At 40.0% G+C, this 12,080-nt stretch overlaps 1 protein-coding gene across 1 annotated transcript in view; it reads right to left on the bottom strand.

The window, feature by feature from the left end:
* Positions 1–12,080, bottom strand: part of MAPK12 (mitogen-activated protein kinase 12) — a 31,027-nt gene that overhangs the window by 16,509 nt on the left and 2,438 nt on the right. The window contains exon 3 of the mRNA XM_071733794.1: positions 3,039–3,097. Coding sequence (XP_071589895.1) covers positions 3,039–3,097 — 59 coding nt within the window. The remainder of the gene's footprint in view (positions 1–3,038; positions 3,098–12,080) is intronic.

The following is a 12,080-nucleotide window of genomic DNA, read 5'->3' as shown; positions in this document are numbered from 1 at the left end:
GAAGCTGAACACAAGCATTGGGCAGGAAAAGGACTGTTCCTGCATAAAGTGGACGGGGCTCTGTATTCAGTCCTTGTCAGTACACGGAATGCTGGAGGATGAGGGGAGCAGAGTGGGGAGTAGGAGCATCCTCCCCTCTAGACAGGAGGCCTACAAGTCAGCTAAGAAACCCCAGGTCTCAAACAAAACCAAAGAATCTCAGAAACTGTCTTGGGTGAAACACTCACCTTGCTTCTGCTACTTCTAGCCACAAACCAGCTGACTGTAATCTTTATACAATAAACTACAGACAGTGTCTCACAACTCGTCAGCAGAAAGAAAGTCTCCCCTAAATAACCCATTTACTTTAATTCACAAAAGCTGTTTCTCCAATTTTGTTTTAAACATACACACATCTACCTCTGCTCAACTCAGATGGCACAAAGTCTTGAAAACAAATTTTCCCATAGGTTTACCTGTTGCAATTTCAGTTATAAAAACATCCCTCTTACTTGCATGTCCAAAACGTTCTGTGTTATTTTAGGGTTCCATTTAAAACCAGGTGCTTGAATGCAAATAATTTACATGTGCATTTTATTACATATGCTAGCACATATGTAACACATAGTATGTACATATTACATACGTATTGCTGCACAATAGGCAATATGGACAACACCCTTTTTGGTTCAATGATAATTTTGCCCAAAGTCATCATTATGAACACACAGACCATGTTTTCTGTACGTTTTCCTGTCAGATAACTTTCTGCATTAGCATTTAAATATGCAATGTTGTTTTCAAAACATAGCTACATCAGATAAAATCCAGAACAGACTGTAAACTAATGAAAGTTGAAATTTACATTAAGCCCAACAGGACTTTTGAGGATTGTTTCTTTGGTGACTCTAATTCACAAGAATTGCAGCAGGATTCACAAAAAAAAACAGACATGCTAAATATCTTGTGATTTCTGTGATACTGCCAAAAGATCAGAGAGATTTACATGCCTGGAGCTAGAACTGATCTATAGCCTGTGTTGTTTGGATCACTGGACTGGGGAAACAGGGAGAATACCAAACCACAGTGCATATAACCATGAGAAAATTCAGCAGCATCAGCAGGTTTGAATTAATCCTTGAATTAAGGTGGATCACACCAGAGATGCGTAACGTACCAGGCAAAATTTTCAGCCTACTTGTTTAGGTTAAGAACCCTCCTATCATTTGGGCAACCAGGGCCTTAAGAAATCAGTACCTGATAGGTGGATCAGGGAATCCACCAAACTGACTTTTACCAAGGGCTGAACAAGTACACACCTTGTCAGATAACTGGTTCTAATGACAAGCTGAAAGCCCCAGCCTACCAATTGTGAAGTTGTATATAAAAGTTATATTAAGATTGTCCTGATCTGGGTCAGGATAAAGGTAATTGTCTTGTAGTTTTCCTTTCAGCTAAGTCTCTTGTAAGTAGCTGTACTTGCTGAAATTAACAGCAAGTTTCTCAGTCAGTGTCTGCTGCTAGGAATAATGCTGAATGTTTATAGTTACAGCTAGAGACTGGTGTGCAGAACCAAGGACACTGCTCAGTTCTGAGGAACATTTTGCCCTCTGGAAAGAGAAAAGGAATAAAGAGGTCACACCTGCAGCCCTCCTTTAGAGGGGAGCAGACAAGATAAATGACCAAAATTTACCAGAGTATTCCATCCCAGACACGTCATAGTCAGTATAAATTTGAGGGTCAAACGAGGGTCAAACCCCTTCCCTTCCTCCTCTTCTTTCCCCGTCCCTGTTCGCTTCAGCATCCTGGATGATTCCACCTATTCATCTGCCTGTGGTCCTGATCCATACCAGCCCATATCCGTGTGTTCCTGCCTCCAGCTCCTGACTGCTGCTGACTCCAGGATTCCAGCCTGGACTTTCCCAGGGCTGCCCTGCAGCCTCAGTGGTGACGTGAGAGTTATTAGGGAGAGGGGGGAGGAAATGGTATCAATTTTCCTGTATATTTTTGTATATTTAGTAGTTTTTCCTTTTTATCATTACTGATTCATTAGAGCTGTGTAGTTTAGCTTCCAACCCATAAGTTTCATAGAATCATAGAATTAGCCGGGTTGGAAGGGACCTCAGAGATCATCAAGTCCAACCCTTGACCCACCGGTGCGGTTGCTAGACCATGGCACTGAGTGCCACATCCAGCCTCTTTTTAAATGTCTCCAGGGACAGAGAATCTACCACCTCACCGGGCAGTCCATTCCATTGTCTGATCACCCTCTCCGTAAAGAAATTCTTTCTAATATCTAACCTAAATCTCCCCTGGCACAACTTAAGACTGTGTCCTCTTGTCTTGTTGAAAGTCGTCTTGGAAAAGAGACCAACTCCCACCTGGCTACAACCTCCTTTCAGGGAGTTGAAGAGAGCGATGAGGTCTCCCCTGAGCCTCCTCTTCTTCAGGCTGAACAGCCCCAGCTCTCTCAGCCTCTCTTCATAGGGCCTGTGCTCGAGTCCCTTCACCAGCCAGGTTGCCCTCCTTTGGACCTGCTCCAGGACCTCGATATCCTTCCTGAACTGAGGGGCCCAGAACTGGACACAGTACTTGAGGTGTGGCCTCACCAATGCTGAGTACAGGGGCAGAATCACTTCCTTGGGCCCACTGTCCACGCTGTTCCTGATACAGCCCAGGATGCCATTGGCCTTCTTGGCCACCTGGGCACACTGCTGGCTCATGTTCAGCTTCTTGTCAATCCAGACTCCCAGGTCCCTTTCTGCCTGGCTGCTCTCAGCCACTCTGTGCCCAGCCTGTAGCTCTGCATGGGGTTGTTGTGGCCAAAGTGCAGGACCCGGCACTTCTCTCCTTTATTCTCTGTTCTTCCTTTATCAGGGAGGGGAGAGGGATTAATAGAGAGCATCTGTCATTCACTCTAATTGCTGGGCCATGACAAAGATGAAATTCAGAAAAAAATCAATGAAGCAACAATTTGAGAGTTCTCCATTTTAAAAAGCAATAATTCCTCCCACTCAAGCAGCAATCCCCTGCTCCCAAGCGAACAACTCAGAACTTACAAGTCATTAAACTTCTCCAGGGTTACATCTGGTGTGAACACATCCAGTATTCCAATGACCTAAAAATATAGGAGAAGAGATAGAAAAAACCTGATGTATTAACACTGATTCACACGAAAAAAGTAACCAAACTGCATAGTAAGTGGAAAAAATATAACCAAAAGTAGTGAATAGCAATACCAGGGTTTGTGTTAAATTTTACAACTGATCCTGTGATAAAAAATTTCAAAACCTCTCATATTTACTTGAACAAAAAGTTCAGAGGCTAACAGTTTTATGCAAGAGAGCATTTTTTAACTTGAATCACTGAAGTGTTGAAAATAAACCTGATAATTCAGTTTATAACCCAAAGCAGTCATAAGAGCTGTTCAGCTAGGTGGGCCTGCTGCTTGTCAATGAAGAACATTTTAACTGTCTTCTAATTTCAGTACCAGGATAACTTAGGTACACAGACTATCATATGTCCTTAGGTGTATGGAGAAGAAACTAGAACTAGAGTTTTTTTATGGGAAGTTAATTGTAAAGAGTTTAATATGACTTACTATGGTTTATACCTTAGGTTCTCCTTCAGAGTATCTTTTGTCAAACAAAACCATTCTATCACCAACAGATAAACAATACACTAGTAAAAGAGACTTCCCACTGCAGTGTTTCCTCCCAGTATGGTTTTAAGCAGAACTACACCAAGCTACTGGACACATTATGGGAACTGCCAATGCTTCTCTCAAGCCCAATAAACACCAGAAAACTAAATATGCAGATTTTGATGCTCAAAAAATCTATCTGGAATTGTGTAAAACATGGTCTCAATTCGGATGCTGCTTAAAGAATGCATTGCATAAATAGCACAGACTTTTGGAGTTGCTTCTTTTCTACTTCCACTATTAATAGATGACTATTTCTGTCTGCTGGGAAGAAGCCTCCCAAACCCAGGTCTGCTCCTAATGCTTCCCAGGCACAGGCTATCATGTTGATGGAAGTGTGCTGGGGTTTGCTGGACAGCAAGCTAAAAGACTGATCACCTTTCAAACCTTGTGCAGGCCTATCTCCATGGCCATACAAGTTGAAGACATCAGATTGTACATCAAATTAAACAGTACAAAATTAGAAACTGAGAAAGAAACCAGAGGTAACAGCATATTACATCATCTGATGTTACTACTGAAGTACTAAATGAAAGACTGGAAAATCCACTTTGATAACAATCCAGATGTTTTATGGACATTACTACTATGTCTGAATTGCTGCACAAGACAGAGTTCTTTTTTTAAAGAAGCATGTGAAAACAAAGAAAAGCAAGAGCAGAAATGAAGGGTGGAAATGCAAGAAAAGAAAGGCAACTTCCTTAATCTAAAGCTTTAAATAAAAATCCCCAAGTGTGATGAAATCCTTACTGCACATATTTTTATCTTTTCCACATTGAGGGAGAACTACTAGAGTTAGCCTGGATATTATCAAAATGTCACACTGATGAACAAGACTGGAAAACTAATAAAGACAGAAAATTACAACTGTTTCTTTGTAGCCATGTATATCTCTGAAAAAAATCATTAATAGTATTTTCCCAAGGGCTGTTAATATGAAACTAGTTGAAGAAGAATATAACATCCATAAAGCAATAATTAAACTCACAGAGAATATGGTTTTTATTTGAAGTAATACCTTCAGTGCTAACATTACAGCAAGAATTTTTTTAAATTTTTTTTTGCATAACAGTTTTACATAAGGTTTTCATTTTCTTTGGGGAGACAGGGAGAAAAAGGGAGGTGAGTGGGATTAGGAAGATGTACATGACAACAATGGAGCATAATGCAGCTCTACAGGCATTTCCCAAGGCAGCATGAATACATACACACACACAAAGACAGAGCATATGCAGCCTGAAAAGTTGTGTGCTCTCCACAGATTTCAGTATTAAAAAGGAAGCTAATGTTTTAACAGTAAATTTATCCAATATGCACTTCTTTCCATATTAAGCCCTACTTTTTTAAAAGTCCTGCTTCTTCTCCTCAAGGAGGTTTTTCCATGCCTTCATTTATCTAAACAAAAACCATAGGAAACTAACCCCATCACATTTTAATGTAGCAGTGATAGATACACTGGGACATCACTGTAAAAAGAAGGGACAAAGCAGAGAATGAAATAATGTGGCTGCTGTACTGCATCCCTCTGTGTGCCAGGGAGCTACCAGGCACCCACTGTGAAACACGTGAGCTTGGAGAAAATGCTTCCATAAAGAACATACCAACCTAAAACCACACTTGCTGAAGTTCAGTAACACTTAACTACTTCATTCCCCACAGTCACCTAATGCTGCTGATACACAATATACACTACTTCTGAGGTAAAGTTGAAAAAAGATGGGGACCATCTTATCACTGCTGCAAATCCTCTGCAGTAAATACCACTGAGAGCAACACTCAGCTCCTCTTGAAGTGAATAATAAACCCAAAACCTCTTTTTAACATGCTAAGGATTTCACAATATTTTGTTTCTTCTTTCTTCAGCTTTCTAAAAATCCTGAAATACATTTTAGTGTCTAAAGTGGTAAGATTTGCTAAAAGTTGAGCAATTTAAAAATAAAAGTGAGGGACCCATTTCCTTTTCCTCTGTGATCTTTATTTAATAATTGTGCTTTGGGATGATTTTCCTGTACTGGAACAGTTATTAGAATTTCCATTTGGGTCACATCTTTCTGGAGATACTTTAAGCACAAGAGGGTACAGGATAAAATAAATCCTCAGAGGAAGATACAATTCCATCAATTTTTACCAGAAAAGGAAAAGAACCGGATGACTGTAGGAAACTCCCTCTTCCATAATATAATGGAAAATCCTGTGCCTGTCTGAAATGCTCTCAATTAAATACAGTATTTGTAAAAAAAAAAAAAAAAAAAAAAAAAAAAAAATCACAATACCTAAAGATAATATTCCGGCACAAGAGTAAGACACCGTATAGAATTATTTTTCATAGGGTAACCTATATGAAAAGTAACTGAGGTATCTGTGAAACCTTCTGTAGCTCTCTTTGTGTGTTAATTCAGCACACTTACTGATATTATCAGAGATGAAAGCACAGCCAAGGAATGAACCCAGTACACTCAACGATGGCCATGAAAAGGAGCTGTGGAAACAGCAGCAGCACTGCCCTTTCAGGGTCTCATTTTTAAACTTCCACTAACTGCAAAAAGGCAACTTTTAAAATTAATTAGGCAACAAAGGATGCACCTTGTTTCCTACTACTTGACAGACTGAAAATGAGCCAGGATTTCTGAAGCCTTCATTGAAGTAGTTTCCTTGGTTGTATCTTGGAGATAGAATGCAATACTGTGCCTCTCCCACCTTCCTGCAAATCAAAACCACATTAATAGCAGAACTACCCATCTACTGGTCTCACTTGCTTTCCATGGGTATGATTTCACTCAATGTATTTACTTACTTGATTCTGCCTCTTCTCAATGAAGCCAGGTGTGTGTGTGTGGGGGTGCAGGGCTCTGTCTCCAGCTTTTCTTATTCCTACTGTATGTCCCACCACACCCTTCCACCCTCCCAAGAGTTATACCGACCACACTAACCATGTAACTATTGTCCATAACTAAATAACAACTTTGTGTTGGTAAAGTGCTTTCTGTCCCTTCACATCTCCTTCCTTTTCCAAACACTGTTCCATGAGAGGAGGACAACGGCAAAGAACTCCTCATCTCTATCCTCCTCTACATTTTCAAGAAGCACTTTTATTCAAGGATTGTTCCACTTCATTTCCGTAAAGGAATGTTTCTGATGTAAGCAGCAGCTCATCAACAAAAGACTCAGATCTTGTACAAATTAATAAGCAATGTAGGTTATGTCTCTTATGCAGTGAATACTGCTTTCTCTTGTGGATGTTATGCATGAAAACACAGTGAAGCTGAGTGGCTTTGGCACTCAAGCAACTAATGCAAGTATATTTTTTGAGACAGATCCCTGCTGGGATGCACTGAACTACATATTATGCTGCATTAAATCTTCTGCAGGGTGGCTTCAACTTCATGTTTCTGTGATGTACCACACCACAGGGCACCTGCCTCCATTTCCCATATTACAAAGTCTCAATCTTTTAAAAAATTTAACTATACACACACAAGGCTTGCACGACAGCCACCTCCCTTCCTCACTGCTTACTGAGGCAAGCAGGAGAGATGCCCCTTGCCTTTTCTCCTGCTGGTCAGTACACTGGCAGGCAGGAGCTACACCCACAAGCGTCACCACATTCTTCTTTCAAAGGACCCATACATAACACTGGACAGCTGATAATCCTCTGGACAAACACACCTTAATCTCTGGATTGGGTGGCAATCCAAAGAGAAGGTTTGGGTTTCAGTGCTGTCTTCCTTATTTACGTCTGCCTTACCTCTAATCAATCTGCCTTAGCAGCACCCAAGGCTGGGATGTAAATAAATGGCTATCAGCTCAAGCCCAGCCTACGTAAAACATCTATTAGGCAGCTTTGTGAAAATATACATAAGTGACAACTGAAAGCACTATGTTTATTTATTGGCTTTTGAGTACCAAAGCAAGCGATGCTGGTGTCCTATTAGCTCCCCAGCTGTGCTAAGCTTTCAGACTGCCAAAAACCAGACAGGAGTGTTTCTTCCATAAAACCTTTTAACAGCAATAAACCATCCAGCTACTACTGCATTTTTCATTTCTTAAGGACCCAAATGAAGATTTGCCATTGCCAGCCAAGATTCCTAAACTGCACTTTAGTGGACTTTTGTACCCAAATGATGTGAATTTTTAGCTGGTACAGTCCTGAAAGACTTGCTGCATAAAACCTCTTCTAACACAGCAATGCTTTTACCTGTACAGCTTTCACTTATCTACAACTCCCTTCTTGGTCTGATTGGTACAACTGCAGAGGCTGCTGCTCTTCTAGTGCTCATGTCAGGCTTGTGTTCATGTCATGAACTGCTAAAGGTGGCAGTTTTAAGATTTTCTCAGGCAGGAATATAGAATTCCTCACTATTTGCTCTGGAATAAACTCCTCCCTTGGCTGATACTGTGCAGGTATAAATAAAAAGCCCCATTTTTTTTCTAAATCAAGAAGTCAGCAGAATTAAATCTTAGCTAACCTAAATGTAAAGGTCTGCATCATCCTCAGAAATGTAACTGTAGAGAGAGAGAGACAATTTAGTGTTTGTTGGATACTCAAGTTTCTTCCAAAGGGGGGGAAAAAAAAAGCTACATGGTTCTTATAATACAAAACACACACTGGCCTTCAGATGTAGGAATACACCAGGGAATAATTTCCACTCAGAGCAATGAATGAGAGCATAATAGAGTACCTTTAAACAAATACTGCTGTTGCCTCCTACATACAGGGTTTCCAGGAAGGGAAAACATCTGTATAATATTAACTGACCAAAGAAATGTTTAAAGGGCATTTGTCAAAAATGTTATGCCAGAAACACATTCAGAATTTAAGTTTGTAGACTTGCATCAGGATTCCCATGTGTGCTTATATATCCAGGTATACACACATAGACACACACGTGAATGTGCCACACTTACACAAAATCCACACTCTGTTCTGACACAAGACTTCATCACAAGTCTTTCCTTTCCCTCCCCCCAGTGCCATGCCTCTCACCAGCTGCTTTGCCCTCCTGCTGGAAACTCCCAAAACTTCTGCTAGCAAACTGGGAGACAAGGAGGGCACTGGGACTGGACCAGTATGAGTGTGCAGTTGTTTCAGCAAAACTGGGTATCTGGGTATCACTTCCAGTCCAAATGTATAATAAAATCCAAGTTACTTGCCAAACGAAAGAAATAGTTTTGCACCTCTGCTTACTTGTCTGGGTTTACCTTTGCACACAGAGACATCTCCATTAACTTCAGAATACAAAGCAGAGCTATGAAAGAGTTTGGGAGCCAAAGCCAGTCCACTGGCTGTATTTTCACTGGTTTTGGTTTCAAGTCAGAGCCACAACAGACTGATTTAGAGGTCCTCACTTTAACTGAACTCAAAATAGAAAAAAACCCAGGGAACAAAAGCAGCACTGCTGAAAAAAATGTTCCTAAAGGTAAACAATCTGCTCTTCCATACCAGATGCAGCAGATGCCAAAGAAATGATCAAGATTAGCCAAGGCTGTAGTGTGATGAGTTAGCTGGAGCATTATTCAAGCTAGCTTAAACAAATGAAGAAAAAAATAAGCCCCCAAACAGCACTTTCTTCACTCTCCATTAGCTGGTTTTATTTCTCATTTTCACACCATTCCCCTTCTTGTGCCAGAGTACCTGTTTATGTAGCTACAGAGTGATCCAGCAGCCTATCCTGCTGGAAACTTTTCTTTTTGGCAACTACCTTTTCTTTTTGGCAATGACTGAGGAACTGATCTGGGTTACACTGTTTCTGAGGCAGCAGAAGTAGCTTAAGATGTTTGAGAAACATCCCAGATCCTCTTAAAAGAAAAGGCATACCAGTAAAAAAAAAAAAAAAAAAAAAAAAAAAAAAAAAAAAAAAAAAAAAGAGTTGTATCAGTGCCACTAAAGACAGGGACTTATCTCCTAACAGCCAGGTCTCATCTTCTTCATACACAGCCTCTGTCCCACGATCCTCAACACCATTTCTCATCTGGATTTGTTTGCAAAGGGTTGATGAGAAGTGCCATGCCACCAAGTTTTTATGGTTTATACAGAAATACTCAGTACATTTAAATAATGTCCTTCTTGAGAGCCATTAGGGAGAACCAAAGCCTGCACACATAATGAAAGATGGTCATAGCAGCAGCCAGTTACCTCCTCCTGAAAATGCCTAAATAGACAAGCAAATTGACCTGTGAATTAACTTCCTTACAAGTTAAAATACAGTTCTGGTAAAATTCAGTAGGATTATGCCTAAATTTATTTTTACAGGACTCATGATCATCCTATAACCCTTCCACATTAAGGACAGGAGCATATTCCTCAAAGGGTCTATAAGGGAGGTCATCCAGGGTATTAAGCAGAAGTTTTCCTGCATTTTCTTCACTAAAGGATGGCATGCTGATGAGCTGTATCACTGTGGCACAGGTTTAATGGTATATTCTGATACCTTGATGAAGGATCAGAGATGCTATTTTTAACAGTAAGTGTAACACTATTGCAATTTATTCCATCATTCTGAATACAGCATAAGTTTAAATGATTAGTATAGTATAGATTGTACAGATAATGTATTGCTACATGCTTGACACAACACTTCCCCAAAAGTTATGAAGGGCAGAGATAGCCCACCAAGAGGTAATCACAGAGAAATAAACAAAACATCACATTCTCTCTGTAATACAACAAATGCATCATGATTACAGAATTCTGAAAGAAAAACAGATCTGAAGTGTGCATTTGATATAATTTTAACTGTCAAGTAAACAGAACCTTGATATCCTGCAATAGTAAAAAAGCAAGATTTACAATGGTAGAGTAGTGCAATACTACAAGAGTATCCCAAATCTAATCCGTAGTGGTAACACCCTTAGACCAGATATCGCACACAACATCCCCTACATGCTTAGACTATCAACACTCAAGACAGGCATAACAGAAGCATCCTATTTAATGTGGTCTTTGGAGCAATCACTTCAGTTTTATTATTTTTAATAGCAGTTGCATTTATAGTACAGCCAGAAATTTAAGATAACTGCTGTTTTATAGAAGCATACTATAATGGTTAGCAAAAAAATCAGGAGAGGTATTTTAATCACTGTCCTGTTCTACTAATTCCTGTTATAAGCAGATATACACCCACCTGAGTGGGATCCACTCATAACTCCATAGCCAGACCCACAGGAGCTACAATGGTAATGACAGAGAACAGGCAACTGTCCTGCCACTACTGTACATATCATTAAAGGTGTGCACAGCATGCTGTGGACTGCTGATATGAACAGGAAATGCCCTTACTATGTGCCTGTAAACCCACCCTTTGGTGGAAACAGGCAAAAAAGAAGCAAGAGGGTGGTAGCTCAAGTGGAAGGTGGAAAATCCTGTATCATGAGGAGTAATACTGCCACTCCAGCTTAATTTTGGATAGGTGGAGCACCTAGAGGAGTATCCTGAGATCAGCACAGGGACTAGAAATCCTAAAACGTGTTGCTATTGCTAATTCACAGTGGGTGAAATGACTGACAAGCATGTGAGGCTGGGAGGGTGGATGGAAATTCTCTTGGGCTGTATTGCCATGTACAGCCTCATCAAGGAGGGGTGGAGTAGTCAGCTTCTGCCTCCATGGTGCTCACGAATCCCTGTGATCATACATTCAGTCTTTGTTTTCTAATTAGTAGATAACATATTAATGATGAAACTTTACCCTAATACATACACCAGATTCTTCTTTACGTTGTTCAAACTCTTTCCTATGACTGTAAATTTTTCCCTTCCTTCACATACATTGATTTATAACTTTCACAGGTTGTGTTCATGTTCCCAAGTGAGCATTTTCTTCTAGACTCTTTAATTATCAAATGAGTCTATGGAGGGGTTCCAGAGTATTATCCTGAAGGGATAAAACTGCATAAAAACTCCTAGGAGTGGAAAATGCTACCCAACAGATATTCTGGGAAACAGAAGAAAAATAATCTCCAAATTCTGGACACAGTTAGGAGTTTGGCAACAGCACAAGCTGCTCTGCTCCCAAATGTTGAGTAAAGAAAATGCTGAGAGTATAAAAGCCCATGCATGACACAGAAATTCCCTGCAAACATTAACTATTTAACATATATAGCAGTGGTTATGAAGCAGCTACTTCCAAGGTGTCATCAAATAAAATGATCAAATATATTAAAAGATTCAGACTAAAATGTTAAAAGGCACACAGGTTCTAAAGTGTACAAAAAGGTCTTTTTTTTTTTTTTTTTTTTTTTCTGGCCAGTCAGGATATTCCACAGATTATTCTTCAACTGAACCAACCTGGATATTGTTGGTACTCACAGTATTGATGACATTAAATGGCAACCACTGGCTATCATTATTGCCAGTTTCTCTTATCCTCACTTTTGTCCTCTTATTTTCCCTTGAAGGCCATCT

This window comes from Heliangelus exortis, chromosome 1, assembly GCF_036169615.1.
Source record: "Heliangelus exortis chromosome 1, bHelExo1.hap1, whole genome shotgun sequence".
In the NCBI taxonomy this organism is placed as follows: Eukaryota; Metazoa; Chordata; class Aves; order Apodiformes; family Trochilidae; genus Heliangelus; species Heliangelus exortis.
Note: the sequence above shows the minus strand (reverse complement) of the source record. Positions and strands in the feature narration are given on the sequence as shown.